Source organism: Musa acuminata, chromosome BXJ2-1, assembly GCF_036884655.1.
Source record: "Musa acuminata AAA Group cultivar baxijiao chromosome BXJ2-1, Cavendish_Baxijiao_AAA, whole genome shotgun sequence".
NCBI classification, from domain to species: Eukaryota; Viridiplantae; Streptophyta; class Magnoliopsida; order Zingiberales; family Musaceae; genus Musa; species Musa acuminata.
This window is the reverse complement of record NC_088338.1, coordinates 3,939,704-3,962,123: the sequence shown is the minus strand read 5'-3', so window position 1 is coordinate 3,962,123 and position 22,420 is coordinate 3,939,704. Positions and strand designations below refer to the sequence as shown.

The window sequence follows — 22,420 nt, the reverse complement described above, 5'->3', positions numbered from 1 at the left end:
CGCCATCTGTCATGTCCTTCCCTGGCATCTCCTCCCCCTCTCCTTCCCCCTAAAGCATGATCAAAATGCAATTGATTCAAAATTATTGATCCAAAAATACTTGTGTTACAGAATTTTTTCTCATTACATCATTTCAATAAACTGCCATGCATCCTTCAACAAAATCAAACTAATATGTTTGAGATGATTGTGAAACATTTTAATTAGTACAAACAAAACGCAGAGGAGCATTCAACCTTTATGATGCCTCCTCTATATCTGCGGTCTTCTGACTTCCGATCCGAGCCATTTGGGAGAGAAGCAGGTCACGAACTTTGGCCTTTAGCTGATGACAGAGGAATTGGTGGTACATTTGTTAATCTCTTATCATTTGTTTAGACAACAGTAAAAAGGCTAAACAATACCTCATCGATGCCTAGTTCGCTCTTTACTGAAACGTGGATGGAGCCGTCAGGTCCGAACCTTTTATATCTACCGGTTTCATCTGGAGCTGAAGTGCCATCAGGAGATTCTTGCAAGAGATCACATTTAGAGACGACATCAAGCCAAAGATGATCTTTGAATCTTTCCCTTATTTGTTTGTATGTGGTGAACTGCAGTAGCATCATACCACGAAAAGATCAACCATCGTCGTCATGAGATCAGGATTACTAAATCAGAGAATTGTATGCCAATGCTAGAGCTTGTAGAAACTGAAAGTCCAGGAATTTTAAGCATTGTATTCTGATTCAGCATATCAACAAGCAGATATTCGCTGGAAAAACTTGGAAACTCACATGTCATAAGAAATTCGGCAACATGGTAATTTAATATTTGTAAGCCTCTTGTACCTGATCATCCGGTGATGTCCCACATTCTCCAGATAGATCATGAACATACAGTACAGCAGTCGGCAAATAAGAAAGGACTGCTAATGTTAACCTTTCTATATTGTTCCTGTCATCTGGGAAAAAGAAAGGAGATGTAATGAAACCCAAAAAAGCTAAAAAAAGTTCACTAAGATCACTACAGCCAAAAGCCATGTATATGAAGTTGTGTATTTGTCTATGCACAGGGAAGAAAGAAAGAAGTGGCTAGTAAATATAACGCAAGTAGTTTTGCTATTTCCTTGTCCAATAACTGTAGTTAATAATGCATGATGAACAGGGATCACAACAAAGCCCTGTAAATTATTACCGCCAACAAGATTGTGTCAAAGGTAGAAAAAGTATTTCATGAACAGCATGCATTTTTTTATTTAAAGAAATCACAGCTAAATAATGATCACCAACCGTCATTTCTATCCAAGTTACATGATAAGATATAGCAAAGATTCCACAAACAAGGAGGTATCATGCTTGGACAAATATCTTAGTTGCAAAAGTACAAGTCAATTCATAAAGTCAGCAATATGTCAAACTCAGAACATCAGTATCAGTAATACTAGAGGATTTTGTAGGATGTCATAGTCAATTGTGTCAGTATTCATAGCGATCACTTACATATAACCTTTTATCTGTAGGATGGACAAATCAAAGAACATTGCTGCTCATGTTCGTAATATATAATGCAAGATAACAAAAAATAAGCAACTTAAATACCAAAAATAACTTGAGCCAACATTGAAGTCATGCACAAGGCAAATCTAGTGGGTGCTATTGGCTGCAGGAGGCAGCACTTTGCAGGCCCCAGCAGCAAGAGCTGGTCCACATTAGCAGGGCCTGCTTGCTCCGACAATGGACCACACGAGGCTTGCCTCATGCATGGTTTCCTAGCAACTGCCATATAATTTCTCTTCCAACTTTTTGCTTATATACTTCATCAACCATCATATGATACTCGGCCTTAAAAGAAGGGTAAACTAATGCATGAGGCATCACTAATGTAAGAAATGGTGAGGGTCAATTCTCGATTACATAATATTATTCCTCTAAGTGAAGATGCTATTTCCATCAAGCTCAAACCAAAGCGCCCAGGTTGTAAAGAAACAACCTTAACAGAGAGTCAATGCTCACCCTCTATATTTAAGCTTGATATTAGATTTTCATATTCTGTAAAAATTTATAGTTTGAAATATCTAAATGAGATTATATGTCTTCGTGTCTTTCCACTTCCTAAAGCTTTCAACCAAAGGAATGAGTTTTACTTCCAACAGAGAAAAGAAGACATTCAACAAAAATGGGTGGGTTTCGAATGGCAATGTTTGAAAGATCAGCTTTCATTCCGTCACATAATCTTGATTCGTATAACATAAAAGTAGATAGGCACATATCATTAAGTAGATCTTCATCAAAAGAAGAGCTCACAACAATGTAATAAAGGTTTTGCAGAGTATCCAAAGAACTAGTTACAAAAGAACCTTGCATACAAAAAAATTGGTATAATATGAAAAATCAAATAATCCATTCATGGGTTCATTCTGATAAAAGTGCATGCTGAAAAATTGAATGGAAATAGAACTGTTTGGTTGACTACCATCATGTCTTGTAAGAAGACCTGGAGTGTCGGTTACCTGTAGTAAAATTTGTCATTCTAGGTTAGCTAAGAGTTGGCTTACAAAAATCAAAACACTCCAAAAATAAATACCAACCTGGAAACGCTCATAGTTTAAGATGATATGACCCATCAGAATTCCTCTAGTGGTGAAAGGGTAATTGCAAACCTAAACAAAGTAGGGCAACATCAAAGAGAAACCTCTACAGCAACAAAAATTAAATATAAAATTATGATCTATTTCTCAAATGTACAAAACATCAATTGGATGAATGACAAAATGTAACCCTCCACGTTCATAATTGTGAAAGAAGCTGGATAAAGATACAAACACATGCACAGTCGATCACTTCCCATAGTATTTTGTAGAAAGACATTTACCTCTGGTTTCCCTGTTGATAGAATCCGTACTAGTGATGATTTCCCCACATTAGGCGCTCCAACAAGACAAAGCGTAGGTGTCTGTGGATCCACCACTGGCATAGCACGCAGTGTCTGCAAGACTTAGTGTTAGGTCCAGTTAGCTTCCCTCAAACTGTTAATTCAAGCAACAAGTTGTGCAACCAGCTTAGTCAATGGTCAGTGAAGCAAAAGTCACTAAACCATACAAGGAGGGCAATTGGTGAAGCTTCATATACATACAACATATTACATTACATGTCTATGTATTCATCCATGAGTTGCAAATAATTACATCATGTAAAGCTACAAATATCATTTGTTAGAAAATTTCGATGTGTCAACTGTTCATAAACACATTTTGATTTCATATTAAATGACCGATTACCTTAGCAACATTTAACAAATCATCAACGGCAGTTCTTCCAAATTGGAAAACTTCCTCAAGCTTCTTGAGTCCCTGCAAGTTCAAGTATATCCATAATGGACGATCAAGGCAAGGGCAAAAGGCAAGATAAGCAAATATATTCTGAAACATATTCTCAGACATAAGAGATGACATCAAGTTGGAGCTGACCTCATTTAGTCGCTCTTCTGCTTCACGCTTTGATGTGGACTGTAAAGGTTAAAGACCCAACCTGAATAAAAGTCTTTACATTTATAATAGATATGCAAAGCAACAGGGAAATGAAGCTACCATTATGCAATAGTTTCTGGTGTTTTTTCTTTTTTTAAGTTACAGAAACAACAGTCATACAAGTATACACTGAAAGAACTAGTCAATTATAAGTTATTTGTAGAGGAGAAGCTTTCTGATATGCAGGTCAAAAGGACTCGGACAAGCAGCAACCTTCCTGAAGCAATGTCTGGACCCAACTTGCAATTGTGTTCCAAAAATAGGAATGAGTGTGTTCTCATTTTAAGATCGGATACTAAAAGTACAGCAGAATCATCTTCTATTCAAGTCCAAACTTGCTATTTCTAAATTCCAGGTCTGATAACCTGACTTTGTAGTTTAAATCTTTCCATTCTACATCATGGATTCATATGAACCATCCCCTCTTAAGATTTATGTTTTTTAAACATGGTAGCTCTAGGAAAGGTTATATTCTAGCAGACAATGTACTCGTGGGTATCTATATGGGTATGATATTAAATGGTTCCAAATCTAATGAACAATAGACACTCATGATTTTGGCAAAATCATAGACAGCTTAATACCAATTGGACTGCTTTAACTTGCCACAAGTCTGTCAGAAACAAACTTAGAATGAAAAAGCTTCATTGAGTTTATACATATAAGAATATTTGTAGACTGGACCAACTTAATGTAAAGTGAAAAGGAACATTCCATGGAGCAAACAGAGATGATCTGAAATTGTTACAAGGTGATAGGGCTAAAAAAGACTCTATAATATTAACAGCAATCTCAAAAAGCACAAATATAAAAGAAAATTCTAATTGAGTTTGTTCTGATTTTCCCACACCAAAACATTCAATTGTTCATCTATAATGTGAGCACTAAAGAGTACATAAAGGGAGATGCAAGCCCAAAACAAGGCTGTACGTATTAGAAAACCAAGCAGCTACAGGGAAACTTAGAGTAGATGCAGATGTCAGTAAGACATTAACTCAATACAACACCTAAGAGAAAAGATCTACTCTGATAACTGAAACTTTCTATCGATTTCACACATGGAATTAGAACAAACAAGTATAGCTTAAACTGAATAGGGACAGCCGTACAAGTCTATAAAAGGTATATAACCAGATTCATGATTGAGTCAAACCTGAGCACAAAGAGATGCATGTTGCTTTCCGACGGAAACAACTTTTTTCCTAAGAGCATCGACTCTTCCTAAGATCTGACAAGACAGCATGAATATCATCACATTCAAAAATTGTAAGCTTCTAGATTAATGTCTCAACTCTCAATAGAAGTATAAGCAAAGAAAACATATCAAACACATTTAACAATTCAATATTCCCATCAACTGGTGAACAAAAGAGCTTGAGCATAGAAAATGGATATAGTACAGAACTTTTTTATTTTTCATAAGTGCCTGCATTTCAGGTATTGTCATAGAAATAACTAGCTGATCACAAACTATAAGCTAATTATTAGTAAAAATGTAAAATATATATATACATATATATGTACATATACATACAACATACATACATACATATCATATTGGGTCAAGTGTCAGCTTTTAGAAAGAACTGTAGAAGTTTATGAATATATTATTTACAGTTCTTACTGAAATGTACATTGTCGCATATGGAGGCTTTAGATGCATCAATCAAGACAAGAAAGCTCAGTATCACTAAATGCTCAAGTTTCATGCAACTACATGCTCCAAGTCTTGACTGTTTGAGATTTGCGTAAAAGTCAAAATCACAGAGCTGCAAAATCATGGGATACTAAGCTTCTTATAAAATCACTTGATCCAAGTTTTAAGACAGGACTCGAGGTTGGCCAATTATTAAGCAGTCCAGGTTCCTTTTTACAAAGTAGAATTGGAAGTTTTTGCTAGGATTACATGCCTAAATTAGAATGTTAAAACCAAGCAACGTGATTTACATTTGCAACCAATTGAAAAATGAACAACAGTTAAACCTTGGCCTGGAAACGCTAAACTGAAAAGCAATTCAAGACAACTTTATGATTATCAGGGTTAACACCAAATATGGGGAATGATAAGAGATTTATTATTTTATTATGTAAAATCAAAGAATAGTCTCAGAGAAAAGCAATTGCATCACTAAACAAGGTTGGCATACAATCACCAAGAACAGTAGGCTCAACGTGATGATGTTAGATCATCCATATTTATTGCAAAAGAGAGAATCTTTGAAAACCTCTTCATAGTTGCCATCACCGAAAGTCAGTTCAATAAGAGATCTCTCATATGGATGTAGATATCGCTTGTTGGGGAAGGTTTCCATGTATTTTCTTAAAGGAACAGCTAATTCCTGTATTAAAAAATAATTTTACATGGAAATAGGTAAGCAAAATTACCACTGAAAACAACAATGAGGATAAGTTATAGAGGGAAAAAAAGAGAGAAACTTCATGTCTAACTTTCATTAGTGCATCAAGCTGCTTTGCACCTCTATTTCTCTCTCGCTTTGCTATGTTATGAATCCCTATATCAAGGTGGAACAGAGTACTCTCAACATCCAACAAACAATAATTGATATTGGAAGACAGTAATTTGGAACATGAATTCATACATGGAAGATAAACTCAAAAAAAGCATTACCCTTAGTAGGAGATACATGCCTAGCTTTCCTTTGTGCTGAGGAAAGTATATCCACGGATGGCATTACCATAGGCAGCTGCTGAAAAGCCCCAGTTGTTTTATGTTTTGGCAAAGGTTCATCCTGAAGATAGAAATAATATCAAATAACAATAATGACAACAAGTCAAGTCCAAATTGTTTGTCAACCTGCCGCTATAGAGCTGTATTAAACCAAGTAACCAACTATGCATAATCTCTTTCTCCATTATCCTCACCATGACAATTAAGAAAATTAAAAAAATAAAAAATAAAGATAGATCAAAGTTCAAACAAAAAAAGCCAAAATAAGAAAAGAAAAATGCTTCTCATATAATCAAGTATATAGCTGTATGCCACTTGGATCTTGAAAGAACAAATAAATTAAAATTCCTAATGGCCCCATAGACTCCATGGAGTCTCATGATCACCATCAATTGGATAGTAGATAGACCAAACAATTTTAAGCATAAAAGCAAATCCAGAAACAGCCACTTGATGGTTGATGCCACATGAAGCCTTCTTGACATAAAAGTTTTGCTTCTTATTCGACACTAGTAAATCAATCATTTATTTAAAGGATAGAAAATGAGAAACAAGTGTAACTGCAAGATAAAATTACTCATCATCTGTACAAAGTGCTTTTTTGAATGTGATATTGATGCACATAATACATTAGCACCGATAAGAGGATCCCTATCAAATTCAACAAGGTGAAGCAACTCGTAGAAAAGAGATGCAAGCTTGAAATGAGCATAAGTGATGTATCCTAAACAAAATAACTTGGCCAAGCCATAAAGATTTTCAATTCGGTATGTACTGAAGAATTCTTTGGCAGTTAATTGACATGTCCACTTGGCACAGAATTTCTTCGTTCGAGTCATACACAGGAACACTGAGATAGAAATGGACCAATCAAGCTGTCCAATGCATCAAGAATCATATGTATAAAAATATATAAAACCTCTTTTATTATGATCCAACTACTATTTCAACTACTAAATAATTCCAGAAAAAAAATATATAGTCATGATCAAATGGTTCATTAAAATATGTATGTAAAATCAGCAAACTTTATGGTTCTTTTAATGTATGTGTATAATGTCTCAAGTCCTACTGTTACTAGCATAATCCTGGTTTACATCTGCATGCTCTATGAACTCAGTGCCTTTGGCTCATGTATCTTGTTCTAGTCTCTCAACAATTAGTAAATTAATTTTCTAAGCAAGGGCAAAACAATTCACGGAAATAGTTCTTTAATTCCGTTTGATGGTTATTTGGTATAACCAGAAATCATGTAAGATAACAACCTAAGGCTTTACAAAGCACTAAGATCTGGATTAAGAGACATAGATTGGGGGTCAAAAACCAGCTCAACAGTTGTATCATGCACCAGGAAGCAAAAGACATCTGGTTTCCTGATGATGCTGAGGCAGTGAGCCAGTATAATTATTTGATACCAGATGCAATTGTTAAGATGCCATCCAATAAAGCAGGCATTTCAAGAATATGATATCAAGTTATACATGATAGTTCTTTTGGCAAAGAAAAAGTACCATAATGCTGTTTCCATTCCTGTTGTGAGATCTTAGAGGATCCCTGTCAGCAGCTTCAGTGGTTGCTGATTGCAAACGCTGGCTCAAAAATAGGGAAGAGCTAGTTCGCACTTCCAAACCTGGGATCAAATTTGTACAATGAAATGGATATGTCTAGATGAAAACAATTCACACAAAATATTAACGTGGTTAATGAAGTTTGTTGATGTTAAAATCCATTAAGTTCTTCAGGCATAAACATCGATTGAGTCCTCTTAAAGAAATAAAAAATAAACATATAACTGTTGAAACCCCAATTCTACCCATTTAAACAAAGGGATGAAAAAGAATCGACCAAGTTCAAACTTTTAGCAGTGGCAGATTAATCAACCGCAATAAACTTGGTATCTCTTGAACAAAGAAAAACAAGACCACATGATGAAATCGTGCTTATTAGATATCCACAGCGACATCCAACCAAAACGAAGATGTATGCAATTACGTTTCGGAAACAACAACAAGAAGCGTAGAAGAAAGTAATAGAACCCGCGGACGTTGGGACACACGGAAACTGCTCGACAAAATGACGCAAAAAGACGACAGAATCAAAGAAAGGCGGAGTGGTCATAAACCCCCCGTTTTATGTAAGGTGGGTATTTGTCAAGATGCCAACAGCACGAGACGTTCAACAAAAGAACAAAACCCATCACGCGTTGGAACACGCGGCATATGCTCGAAAAAATCACGCAGTTAGATAGACAAAAGCAAAGAAAGGCTACTTGGTCTTCAAACCCAGTACTGATCAGAGAACACAAGAGACGATAACTCCAAAGCTCTGTAAGGTGAGTGTTTGTCGAAATGGCCATTTGTTTGAGAGAAGTCAAGTGAACGAGAAGAAGGGAAGAGGCGACCTCCAGAGAGCCGAGAAATCCCTCTAATCCTTCCCCGAGGCGGCTTGGACGACGAAATCCGCCATTGTTGCAGGAGACCGAAGGCTCTGCTACTCATTTCTCGCCTCTTCTCGGAGCCGCTCGCTGTCTCAGCGTCTCTTTATGTGGAGTCGGGTGAGGATAAATGAGCGGAACGCTTTGGGCCTCCCGTTCTATATGGCCCATTAAAGCCCATTCTAGTTTTAGTAAAGGTAATTTTTAATTCTCAATTAGAATCATATATTAATAAAGGTAATTTTAGTAACCAATACCTAACTGTCAGATGGGCGACAACTCAATATAAGTCAACGCTTCGACGTCACATTCATAGCATTTTTGTCAAATATAACTAACATGATATATAATCGAATACATTTTGTTTATCGTATATTCAAACTCGATACACATAACTCTTCTTAGACTAGATATTAATGTATGTTCATAAATATAATATTTTCATATGGATTCATCGAGAATAGTTCTCATTTTGTTAAAACTTTTAATTTACTATTTTTAACGTTTTATCGACACCTTAACCCCCAACTTAACATCCCTAACATAATTCGTAGGTTCGATTAATATCCTCGAGAGATTGATGTACCAATAGGTCCCCATTAGCCTCATTCTATTTCTTCGTTGGAGCAACAAAATAAATTCATCAATAATAATTTTAATATCTTAAAGATAGTCAAACAGTGGTAGGAGTTGCATATCTCAGCACTCATAGCAAAGACAAATCAGATAGGCTGCAGCTATCCATCTTTGGATGGATATCCTTCCAACATCAAGATCGAAATCAATGGCAGTAGAAGCAAAGCACCATATGGTCATTACGCTTTTATTTCATTGGAGCTGGAAACAGTCAAATCGAGGAAGAGAAGAGCATCAAACCCACTGCAAGTGATCTGATCGATTCCAGACCAACATTAACCGTGCCAATCACCTGCCTGGTGCTTTAATCCTGTGCGGTAATCAATCAACCCAGTCGAACGGCGATGGCGAGGGCGATGACAGCAAGCTGCATCAGGTCGCCGTCTTCCTCCGCCAGCGGCGAGGCGAGTCCACCTTCTTGGAACCCGTCCTCGCACACGACGGGCGCGTCCACGGCGGCGCTGATGTACACCCTGGCGTCGACAAGGCGGCCGGATCTGATCATCCCGGTGGCGTCGCGGAGATCCGACGCGGCGTCGGCGTAGACATCGCGGCAGGCGTTCAGGCACGACTTGTAGTACCGGCTCAGGCCGTTGCCCTTCAGCAGCGCCTTCGCCCGGGTCGCGGCGGACGTCGCGTTGGCGACCGCCAGCTTTAGCGATATGATGGCGAGGCCGTGCAGGTCCGCGCCGTCGCTTCCGGCGGCCGACCGCAGCGACTGCGAACAGAAGGTGAAGTCCACGTTGGGATCGCCTCTCGCGATCTGGTTGCAGGTCTCGCCGACGATGCTGCGTCGAGCGGGCACGGCCGCTGGCCGCGAAGAGACGTGTGGAAGAAGAACGACGAAGAGGAGGAAGGAGAGGCAGGAGAGGAAGACGGAAGTGAATCTTCCCATCGCTGAGATGCTGTCTTCTCAACGTAAGCTATTAGAGCATGCAAGGCAAGCAAGAAGAAGAAGAGAGACGTGAGGATTTATAATCAGCCTTCTTGCAGTCTTTGCTTGCCAAACTCACCTTCTCCACATCATCTTGATGTGATGATATTGTGACTGAGGGAGATGATATCCACAATTTATATGCAGCATTAATTATATCTATCTTTGAATATCTAAAATTAAACTAAGCTTATATTTAAAGATAAAATTATTTGCAAAAAATTATATATATATATATATATATATATATATATATATATATATATATATATGTGTGTGTGTGTGTGTGTGTGTGTGTGTGTGTGTGTGTGTGTGTGTGTGTGTGTGTGTGTGTAATACTTCATTAAACACTTAACTTAAAATATATTGTAAAATACAATAACATGAACATAAATGTATAACATTAATTTTCAAATAAATACAAAAATGACTGACATGGGAGGGATAAATACACATACAATTTTGTTACGAGAACAAGAAGAAAAAAAAAGGTTATTTTCTTAAAATAGTTCAGCCTTCACTTAGTTTGCAACAATTGAGTTCTTGATGACCTTCCTATTATATGTGTGGCTCACACATCCCAATGTCGGAGGATGATTAGAGACAATACATGTCTCGGTGATGGATATATGGAAATATGTCACATAATGATACGTTTGGCAGTCATTCAATTAGATTTTGACTCAGAACTTACATCCAGAGATACATTGAGAGAAAGAAAGGAGGTGCAATTTATGATCAAAGTTATGGTTGATTGTGAAAGAGACCTACTTGTATGAGTAGGATGAGGGAAAGTGTTGTTTGTCATTTAATTTATGGGTCTATAAGAAGTCAATTTGTGGACAAATTGTGCAATTATAATTTTCTAGTCATGCATGCATCAAGCAAATCAATTCATTTTGAATGATATAATGAGCTAAACTTAGCCTATTTGATATTAGGTGTTTCTTTATGAACAACCCCTCTGATTTATTTTATTTTGTATCTCTTAAACTTATGTTAAAAGTTTTTGTGTTTATTTTTATTTAAGACTAAAATGTGATATAATCATTTAAAGTGATACAAACATATGTTAACAAAATCATATTAGTGATATGAGAAGAGACATGATAAGACTCTATTAGAAACTATAAATTTAAATTTAAATATTTTTAAGGCAAAATTAGAAATATATTTTTTTATTAATTTTTTTTTTCCAAATCTATCTTTTTGAAAATATCATATTTATCCTTGAGAAATCTTAATATCATGGTTGGATATATGATTGACAGCAATTTTGAATCTAAATATGGTGTCTTAACATATTATACAAAGATCATGACATCAAAATGTACGTATTGTAAAAATCAGATCTAATTTTATTTGATTTTAATCATGACATAAAAGATTATTTCTGTATTTCATATAGCAGATTATAGATTTTATGTTTACAAATTATAGTGGTGTTACTTTAATAGATCTCTTTCTTCTGTAAAAGAACTATGTTTATAGGTAATAATAATAACGTCGAACGACATAAATGTCCACTATTTTGTTATTTGTATTTTTGTTGTTCGACTGATTTTACTGTTCGGTATCGGCTGTGTTGATTGATACTTCGATCAATCTTTAGATGCAGAGAAGAGAGAAGATGTCACAATGGTAATTGCCATCATAAATGCTCGTAAATAGATGCTTCTCTATCGATAATGCACGAACAGCAGCACATCATCGTGAAGCTCAAGTAGTTGCAGCAGACAGCATGGAGGAGGAGTTGGAAGGATCAATGACAGCAAGCCGAAAGCGAAGCTCGAGTTACAGAACCAACGGAAGTCGATGGATGAATATTGGGTAGGTTACAAGCTTCCTCTGATCAGGTGAAGTTGGTGGTGGCCTCGTAGGTGAGGCCGGCGACCCAGTTGGCGGGCGCGGCGGTGTAGGCGACGAGCGTCTCCTGCGAGGTGTAGGACAAGACCTTGAAGGAGAGCACTTGGCCGCCGAGGCAGGAGAAGGCTTGGTAGGAAGCCCCCCAGTTGTGGCTCATGCTGATCCAATCCGTCTTCTCCCCCTTCACCCACATCCCCGCTATGTCTCCGCCACCCCCCACGTTGGTCACGAACACCAGCAGCCAGTACGCGTTCCCCTGCAACTGGAACCTCATCCCTCCCGTCTTCTGACACGCCACCCTGCACCATCGCGATACGACTCGGCGTTGTGTTAGGGTTCTTACCGTGCTATTGTTTCTGGGTTTGGGTGGCTCACCGGCGGTACATGACGGGCACGATGCCGGCATTCCAGTCGGCGATCTGGTTGAAGGCAGGCTTGGCCATGTCGAAGTGCACCCTGGGGGGGTTGCACCACCCGCCGTTGTCGGAGGGCAGGGCCCAGTTCGGGGGGCAGAGGTTGGTGGCGGTCACGGCGACGATGGGCGAGCCAGCGTAGCACGCCGGCGCCCCGCTGCACCGTATCTCGTAGCACTGCCCGCACCCGTAGCCGTCGCTGAACATCACGGAGCTCAGCGCCGCCGTGTTCGTCCCGTAGCCGGTACTGTACAGGTCTCCGTACCCACACGCGCCACCTGCAACACCCACAGGTCCACTGATCAAAGCCCGGATTTCACCTGTCCACGTTCGTCATGCTGCTCGAGGGGATACAAACCCATAGTCCCCGACGCCGAGTCGTCGCCGTAGAAGGTCGCATGGGCCGGCGACCACTGCGTCGCAACAAAGCTGCCCTGAGCTCTTCTCATCGCCATGGCCAGCAACACTAAGAGAGCGAGGCTCCATGGAAGCGAGGAAGAAGAAGAAGAAGAAGCCATGGGTGCAGATTGAATCCTCATCGTTTGCAGGCCAGCATTATAAGGTGGTCTCTTCTCTTGCTTCATGTCAAGATGGATAGGAGTTGGTAGCACGACAGGGATGAACAATGGGGTTTGAGGATGAAGGGTAAGGTTGATGATATTTGAGACAAATCTTAAAGGGTGTCACAGCTTTATTATTTTTTCTTTTTTTGATTATTATTGTGGTATAATCCATGATCAATCCATGCATGTTTGTGATGTGCAGACCACTATGCTCGATTTGGATACACCTTCTACGGATTTGACTTGGTAGAATCAATGTGTTTGTGGCACTCTACCATGAAAAGGTCTTAGATATAATGTGTCAACTAATATTTTGAGAATGCTCTAACATGATGTGAACTTTATCTCGAAGACATGATGAAGTGAGATGGACATCACAGTTAAAAGAAAACTCGATCGTCTTTCACCTCCTCGTAGCTTTCTTCTTGACGTCCATTGAGGTTGGCTTGGAGGTGTGGCAATGTTGTTTTAGGAAAATATGTTTATATAAATTATGAGTTCATTAGTGGAGGTTTCTTAACCATAAAATATCATGATAGAAGCAAGTATAGAATAATAATTATATATTTTTTATATTTTTTAATCATTTTCAAATCATAGATTGATTGAAGATTAGAGCATATAATGAATATAGAGTTATCATTCTATATTTATCTATATCGTGATATTTTATCATTCATAACTTAGTAAGCTTCAATGCCTTCTTGAAACATTTTGGTGAATGAGTAGAGGGAGTTCTCTTAGGAGCCATTGTAGGTGTAGCTTCGGATTATGTTATTCCAGAGGAAGATGAGAGGGGTTGAGATTGAGAGGAGAATAAAAAAGATAGACGAAGGGGCAATTGGATAACAATATAGGAGGAGAAGAAAAAGAAAATATGAAAAAATAAGGGACGAAGAAAGAGAAAAAAATAAAGAATAAGAGGCAAAGAAGGGGTTGAGGGGTGAGGTGAAGACTAATATATTTACTTTGACCTTTTACCATTATAAAAGAATAGAAGTTGCCAATATTTTTGATCAATTTGATATAAAAATATTTTATATACACTCCTTTCAAAATAAACATTATTACAAACTCAATTAGATAAAAAAATGCTCTCTTCTAAATATTGACCTCCAAAATGGCACAACTCAAAATTATTATTTTTCAAATTATTAAATTAAAAACTCTTGATGATACCCAAAGTTTTTTTCTTTTATAATTGTATCTATTTATTCAAAATATTAGGGGGAAAAAAATCTCTATAATGAGCAGTAATCAAAAGGGTTATCCCTTCAATTAGAAGAAGTACATTCGCAACTTAAATGTTCCCATTTAACAACAAAGATATTTTTAATTAACATTTAATAATTATTTACAATGTTGTTGACATGTCAGGATGTCTCTAGATTTCAACTCAAGACCTTGATGGTTTATTGAGAATCAATCCTAACCTAAATTTTATACTTTTGGAAGGAATAAACTTTAATCATTGAAAGATAATCCAAATTTTTACGTATAAGACGTAATGAAATCATCGAACCCCACATCGAACGACAATTGTCTTACCATGAAGACCCCTAATGATGTAACCTACTCCCACTAACTTCACATCACTTTTGAAAAAAGCATCACATTCTAAATTAAAATTATTTAGAAACTTAGAACAAAATTTCCCTCGTAGCCATTTTAATGTTATTCTCACCATCAATATCATTGAAAGTAAAGGGATATGCTCCTTCCTACTAGATTCGGGCCTCATGGGCTCACTTAAAAGGCCCACTACAGAGAGACGAGGACCGATATAAACGTTTAAAGGGCTTGGCCTGGATCGAGCCCGTTATAATCTTCCCGATATTTCCTCGTTCCTTCTATAAATAGACCACCCGGGTCCACAATCCTCGTCATTGTCTCATTGCTCGCGTTTCGGAGACGAGCCCTTCCTTGGGTTGCCCTAATCGTCTCGGCAGGTGACCAGAAAGAGGGAGGCGGGATGACGACGGCCGCGCGACCGACGTGGGCGCCGGCGAAGGGCGGGAACGAGCAGGGCGGGACCCGGATCTTCGGGCCTTCGCAGAAGTACTCCTCCCGCGACCTCGCCGCCCACACCAACCTCAAGCCCAGGTGATCTCTCTCTCTCTCTCCGCGTTTCTGTCTATATATTTTCTGGAGAAACCCCAACCCTGGATTTGATCGATCTATTTTGGTCGATCGGTCCCGATTGGGGCTGGATTCGTCCGATCGGGTCAAAATCGAGATGCGTTGGTTGTGGATGGATGCAGTTCCTAGGAGAAGAGTAGTAGGACCGTAATGATAGATTCCAAATCTTGACAATAGGTCTAACATAACGTGGGCCGTAATTTTGGCTAGGTTTTAAGATCATCTTCGCAGAGAATTTCTTGTTAAGGTGGAGTGGCTGATCGATATGTGGCTGCAGGAAAGAGGGGCAGGATACTCAGGATGAGTTGCAGAGGAGGAACCTCCGGGAGGAGCTGGAAGAGCGCGAGCGGAGACACTTTTCCTCTAAAGACAAGTCTTATGCTGGTAATGCTTGATTGCATTAGTTACCTCCGCTTATTTCTGCGCTTGTTGATGTTTATACGGATGGACTTCTTTCTAATTGGTTGTTCTCGCAGAAGAGAGAGATCGAAGAAAAGGGGGGCACCTTTTCTTGGAGGGTAAGCTGCGTTGTTTTTGGTTGTCTTGTCAACACACAACTTTTTTCTTGATGCATGTATTTCCTCTTGTTTGCTTATAGGAACAAAGAGAGAGGCTGAAGATAGGATTGTTCCAAGAAGTATTGATGCCGATGACTCTGATGTGGATGTCAAAGAAGCTGCTGATGATGATGATGATAATGAGAGGTAGCCAGAATTGTCTCTGTTTCCATTAACAATTAAATCTAAATTGGTAGTAGTAAGGACCAATATGTATGTTGACTCTGTTAATGCATGATATATGCCATATCCTGATGATACTGCATCTGCTTCTCTTTTTATGCACCTCATTGCTGTTAATACCATCATAGAATTTGGATTTGTATCTCCTAGCATACTTAAATATACGGATAACCATGGTAACACTTGATAGATACTTTAGTAATCTTGTGTCATGAAAAATTAATTTGAAACTGTTGCTTTGTATTACTCTTTCTTTTTGGTCTACTTGTGTTGCAATCAACCACATGATTCATTTCTATTAATATCGAGTTGTAGAAAATATTGATTCACTACCTTGAAAAAACTTGAGCTATTTCAGCTTGTACCTCTTAGTGCCTGTAAGTGTATAAATGGATTCTATATATTGATCATGTCGGCATGTAGCTAGTTTCGCAATCATCCAAGTTGTTGCTGTATTGGGGATTCTATATATTGAATTATATGGACATGTAACTAGTTTCACAATTAGCGAATTTGTTGCTGTATTGGTAAATCGCCTTGACCTCAAAGGCAACTGGAATGCATATCTTCATACTTGTTTGTACATCAAGAAAACTGGTAACTAAAAGTTTCCATCCTAAAACCAGCAAACTATATGTGATATCTATACTGTAAGCTGCGCATTATTGCTAGGATGGCATTAGCCTTTAGCGGCTAACAATAAGAATGGTGCATATAGCACACATAACAGTTAACAGCCAATATCATCTCCTTCACTTCCACTTTGCCTCACATGTTAAGTAATAGCTGTTTTTTGTTTGATTATTTCGTAACTTTTGGTACTTTAGGAGTTCTATTACGATTTAAAAGTTCTTTTAAATTTAAGGTTTAAATGCTGAAATGTGAAGTTAAGGTGACAAATCCAATGAATGTGTCAAAGCTAAGAAGAATTTGGACCTATTCTCCTTATCTTGTCCAAACATGGTTTTGTTATGCTTATATTGATGGTCAACCCAATACTACCATCATTACGATGAAGTAATGTTTAGAATCTTTGAATTTTTTTTGGGACCTTTTTATTCTACCGCTGGAGTAACAATGGAGTAAAGTATGTTTTTCATTCATTAATTTGGTTTCTACTTATATCTCACTGAAGGTTATTATCATCTCATATTTTTGGTTGCTTGATCCCACTATGATGACAATTTAATTCTGTTTTTAGTGATGGTGATGAGGATGAGGATGATACTGAAGCCCTTTTAGCTGAGCTTGAAAGGATAAAGAAAGAACGAGCCGAGGAAAAACTCCGGAAGGTCTGCGCTTGTTACTGTTTGTGACTTGTTGTTATGCTTTTTCTGCTTTTCAATGTTCCCTTTGTGTGAGTAGTTCTTTTTAATAATGAAGTTCATCATCCCTAATTGGATTCATTTCATAAAGATACACTGTTTATATAATACCTGAACTCGATAGTATGTCCTTTTTGTACATTGAACAGTGCAGATATAAGATAGCATGTGATTCTTGATTAGATAGTAAATCTGGCTAAATAGAGTTTGCAAGATCAAAGACCATCTGGAGTCAGTTGGTACTTAACCTTGAACTTTCATGTTGTAGGTTCTACACAGTTTGTGCATTTTCAGATTAAATAAATTGGTTGTAAAAGATAGCTTAATGATTGAAGAGTTGAAAAGCTCCTATATCATTGTTCTCTGTGAATCCTCACAAGCCAAGTTAATTTGCAAGATATGATTTGATCAAGTTGGTTTTTGTTACCTAGACTTATATTGAGATGTACTTAAACAATTTGTAAATACTTGAAGAAACAATAAGGAATTACCCACACCTTGGTGTAATGGCATGTGCTCCCAATGTGTTACTGACATGGTGCAACGATGATATCCTCAAGGGTTCATTAGCTTCATATTCATAAAACGTGATTATACTGTGCTAACATCTTGATGACATGTTGACATGGTGCACAGGTGGCATTCATGGAACTGATGTGGTGCACTCATACACCATGTCAACTCCAAAGCTGCATCATGTTATATTTTATTGACATAGATGCTTGCACATGAATCGACCCTATCATCTATTCCTATGGCTTGTTTTTAGAACCATTGTCAAGTACTAAAGCATGCCCTCTTTTAATATAATATGACAAATGAACATTGAACAATTTTGTCATATTTTAATTTTATTAATGTGAGGTGGTAAAATAAATCCTGGGAGACTGATCGAGCATTCCTTGTACAAAGTTTGATTCAAGTAGGATCGTGCAGGTGGAATAGTGATATATCCCTGCTGATTTATCTCCAACCATTCTTTGTTTTCAAGGTGTATTAGCTACACATGGTTTTATCCACTTTTTACCATGCAAATGGTGGATGATCAATTTTTCATTCATGCAGTGGCTTCACTATTCTAATTCACTTCATAAGCTGACAAACAGTTTCTTGTAATGAATGCATCAGGAACGACAACAACAGGAGGAAGAGCTGAAGGCAAAAGAAGCTGAGTTGATGCGTGGAAACCCATTGATCAACCTCAGCAATTCAGCCTCCTTCAATGTTAAAAGAAGGTCACCTTAATGAGTAATTTTATCCATCTACATTCCTGTATGCGTATGTATCTTTTTTTATCACAAGGTTTTGGTGCTGCAGGTGGGATGACGATGTGGTCTTCAAGAATCAGGCTCGTGGGGAAACCAAGATCGCCAAGCGTTTCATCAACGATACCATCAGGAACGACTTCCACCGCAAGTTTCTGCAGAAGTACATGAAATAGTTAATTGGGGGTTGTGGGATTTCTCTTATCAGGAACTGGTGATTTCGTATACGTACCATGTAATCTGGCCCTTCGGAGGGCCCACACTGTTTATGTGTAGTTAATGTTCTTCATCTTGTAGTGTTTTCATAACATTTGGAATCAGAACAACTACTATTGGCTTGTATTTGCTTTAACTAATTTGCTCATCCATCATACATCAATGGCGCCATATTTCTTCCTTTAGTTAACTCCATGGGTCCCTGAATATTTTCTTTTTACGAGTCACATTTGGGGTTCTCACAGTATCTAAAATGATACAAGTTAGTTTCTACGATCGACGGAAAGTAAAGTCGTGCACGTGATGTCATGTGATTAGTTGATAGATCAAATGATCATTTCGTACCTTCACCGATGGTACGTACCTTTGCGGAAGGTCGTCGTGGTGATAGCAAACGATAAAGGTGGAGCCCTCGCGGGAGTGGCACGGGGAGTGAGGGTGAGGAAGAGTTTCTTGGTAAGAGTGGTGGATGATTTAATTTCCCTTTGAATTACTTCTCCGAAAGCCCAAAAAAGCTTCTGTGCGGCATGGGAGATGGAGTTTGTTTGCTAGCATTCGTCTACTATTCGCCTTCCATTGGACGTGCGTGGTCCATTGTCGCCACTGGCTCTCACAAGACTCGCGTTGGCTTCATCCGTGTTGATGGCGTCGAGGTCCTCCGCATCGTCACTCCCATCCCCATGGCACTCGGCAGGTTTTTGGCACGTCCACAAGGACATCACTCGTTGCTTTTTTTTCGTTGCACGGCCTACGATGGCAGGGTCGTGACCATGATGCTCGAGAACTCTTAACGTCATCCTACCTAGTATAACCAGCACCTTTCAGACGATTCCAATTACAAAACCGATGATTTTGATTTTTTAAAACCATAAACTGAATCGATAATGGATGATTTTGGAATTGGGACTGGCGGTTCTAGTTCAGCCTGTTCCGATTTCGAATTATTATTATTTATTAATTTTTTAAAAAAAATATAAAAAATATTAAATAAAGAAATAAAATTATGGAACCAACGATAGAATCGAAACCAGAATCATCGATTCTAGTTGCTTACTAACATTTATCTCCATTACTATCATGGATCGTTCGATGATGACCTGGTAGGGTCTTTGCCTGACGTGGCACACCCCTCCATGAGATCCCACTACCACGAGCCCGACATTGTTCTCTCTATCCATCTCCAAGATTGATGGGCACTACGGAAAGGGATTTTGGGCTCTCGAATAAGATTTCGAAACAATGGAGAGAAATTAGATCGTTCGTCGCTCCCCCAATGAAGCCCTCTCCCGTGCCGCTCCCCCTACCATCACAAGGGCTCCACCTTGTCGTTCGCTACTGTTGCGGTCGTTTGACCTGCATCGGCAAGCCCAAGCAACGGGACGATGGCGATGAAGGTATGAAATGACCATTTTGTCCAATAGCTTGTCGCAACTTCTAGGGCTAATTATAGATTTCTCTTGTAGTTAGCTACTATTAGCATTTTGGTCCCTATACTTTAAAAAAATTACATTGGTATCTCTATAATTACGAAAGTGAAATATCTAAGTTCATTTATCCAAATGACATTAGTTTTACTAACGGAAACACGAAAACAAAGAGTGAAAATATACTTTTAATATTCCAGTTGATGGTGATGGACGACGATGCCACTAGCATCGATGTCAATATAGTTGTTAAGCGATCCTTTCGTCGCTCTATATCTATATCGACACTCCGTCGTTGCGGAATCAAAGTTTGGTGCCGAAGTCATAATGGAGATCCATTGCGTATCGAAGCAAAACTTAGAGATGCGCGCCCCCCTCACTAACATTGACGTCATGCCCCTTCTTGTCGCATTCCTCCTTAACCACCACCACCACCACTCATCCATGATTGAGGCCAAGGAGAACGTTGTTGTTGCCCTCCTCAATCTCTGCCCTCATCGCTACCCTCGTGGACCTCCTTGGCACCCCCGACGCGACGACTAAGTCCACAAGGACGTGCTCAAGGCCCTCTTTAGCCTTGCTCTCTACCCGCTCAACTGCCTTGCCCTCGTCAAGTTAGGTGTTGTGTCGCCTCTCTTTATGCTTGTGGTGAAGGATGGGTGGAGGACGTGATGACGATGATCGCCCAGGTGGCAGGATACAACAAACACATGGAAACATTCCAGAGCGTGCACAACATCAACATCCTGGTGGATCTGGAGATTTGAGGGAGCAGGAGGGCGAGAGAAAATGCTGCAATTGCATTACTGAACTTAGTAAAGAGCAATGGAGAAAACACGATGGGGGACATCAGGGAGGTGGACAAGGCAGAGGTGGCCATGAGGGCTTTGGTCGTTGGCAACAGCGGGGTGAGTGCAAGGGTGAAGAGCATGGTGGAGATGCTACTGAGGGTTATGTAGAGTGGGTGGGGGAGCCAACTATACGGTCTTGATGATTTTGAGATCGGCATCGATGACTCTGTGCCACATACCTTAGTTCTAGAATTGATAGTTTCGATTCCAAAATTAATGATTTCAACTACCTAAAGTTATGACATTTGGCATCTACCACAAGCCCTCCATGAGATCCCACTACCATGAGCCTGATGTCATCCTCCCAATCTCCAAGCTCGATGGGCACTACGGAGAGGGCTTTTGGGCTCTCAAATAAGATTTTGAATAATAGACAGGAATTAGATCGTCCATTGCTCCCCTGACGAAGAAGCCCTCTCTCTCTCGTCGTGCCGCTCCCCCTACCATCGCAAGTGCTCCATCTTATCGTTTGTTGCTGCTATGATCGTCTAATCAACATTGGCAAGCCTAAGCAACAAGATGGTGGTGACGGGGATGAAGGTATGAAATTGTCATTTTATCCAATAGTTTATTGTAACTTCTAGGCCTAATTATAGATTTCTCTTGTAGTTAGTTATCATTAGCATTTTGGTTCCTATACTTTAAAAAAGTTAATTGGTATCTCTATAATTATGAAAGTGAAACATCTAGATTTATTTATTCTAACGATGTTAGTTTTACCAACGGAAATACGAAAACAAAGAGCAAAAATGTATTGTAGTCGTGGAATAAAAGTCCGGTACTGAAGCCATAGCAGAGTTACATCGCCTGTCGAAGCAAGATCTGGAGATGTGTGCCCTCTCCTTATCGCCTACCTCCTTAACCACCACCACGACCACTCATCCACGATTGATGCCTAGGAGAACGTTGTTGTTGCCCTCCACAACCTCTTAATCTCTACCCTTATTGCCACTCTTGTGAACTTCCTCGAAGCCCCCTAGTGTGCCGATTAAATCCATCAAGGACGTGCTCAAGGCTCTCTACCTGCTCAATTGCCTCTCCCTCGTTGAGCTGATTGCTTTGTTGCCCCTCTTTGCGCTAGTGGTGAAGGATGAGTGGAGGGGGGGTGGTGGAAGATGTGACGATAGTGATTGCCCAGGCTGCAGGATATGACGAGCACGTGGAGGCATTCCAAAAGGTGGATGATGTCAACGTCCTAGTGGATCTGGTGGTTGAGAGGAGTAGGAGGGAGAGAAAAAACGTTGCGGTTCCGTTACTAAACCGAGTAAAGAGCAACGGAGAAAATGTGATGGAGACGTCAGGGAGGTGGACGGGGAGGAGGAGGCCGTGAGGGCTCTAGTCATTTGTGACAGCTAGGTGAGTACATGAGGGAAGAGCAAGGTGGAGACATTTCTGAGGGTTCTGAAGAGTAGGCGGG

The 22,420-nt window shown here is 39.3% G+C and overlaps 4 protein-coding genes across 4 annotated transcripts; 1 reads left to right on the top strand and 3 right to left on the bottom strand.

The window, feature by feature from the left end:
• Positions 1–71: 71 nt before the first annotated feature.
• LOC103984997 (uncharacterized) lies at positions 72–8,748 on the bottom strand. Its single transcript, XM_009402602.3, has 14 exons — positions 8,599–8,748; positions 7,709–7,827; positions 6,138–6,258; positions 5,957–6,021; positions 5,734–5,847; positions 4,662–4,736; positions 3,449–3,487; positions 3,260–3,331; positions 2,854–2,967; positions 2,570–2,641; positions 2,455–2,491; positions 831–943; positions 405–593; positions 72–325 (listed from the first exon to the last, which is right to left on the bottom strand). The coding sequence occupies exons 1-14, from the start codon at positions 8,693–8,695 to the stop codon at positions 239–241; spliced, it is 1,314 nt and encodes a 437-aa protein (XP_009400877.2). The 5' UTR covers positions 8,696–8,748; the 3' UTR covers positions 72–238.
• A 674-nt stretch (positions 8,749–9,422) lies between these two features.
• LOC135598502 (putative invertase inhibitor) lies at positions 9,423–10,228 on the bottom strand. Its single transcript, XM_065092357.1, has one exon. The coding sequence runs from the start codon at positions 10,160–10,162 to the stop codon at positions 9,593–9,595; it is 570 nt and encodes a 189-aa protein (XP_064948429.1). The 5' UTR covers positions 10,163–10,228; the 3' UTR covers positions 9,423–9,592.
• Positions 10,229–11,832: 1,604 nt separating this feature from the next.
• Positions 11,833–13,013, bottom strand: LOC103985014 (putative expansin-A30). Its single transcript, XM_009402624.3, has 3 exons — positions 12,839–13,013; positions 12,443–12,758; positions 11,833–12,366 (listed from the first exon to the last, which is right to left on the bottom strand). The coding sequence occupies exons 1-3, from the start codon at positions 12,996–12,998 to the stop codon at positions 12,054–12,056; spliced, it is 789 nt and encodes a 262-aa protein (XP_009400899.3). The 5' UTR covers positions 12,999–13,013; the 3' UTR covers positions 11,833–12,053.
• A 1,916-nt stretch (positions 13,014–14,929) lies between these two features.
• On the top strand, positions 14,930–18,885 carry LOC103985021 (uncharacterized). The gene is made up of 7 exons (XM_009402637.3): positions 14,930–15,146; positions 15,460–15,566; positions 15,659–15,700; positions 15,781–15,886; positions 17,124–17,214; positions 18,376–18,482; positions 18,565–18,885. The coding sequence occupies exons 1-7, from the start codon at positions 15,016–15,018 to the stop codon at positions 18,686–18,688; spliced, it is 708 nt and encodes a 235-aa protein (XP_009400912.2). The 5' UTR covers positions 14,930–15,015; the 3' UTR covers positions 18,689–18,885.
• Positions 18,886–22,420: the final 3,535 nt, after the last annotated feature.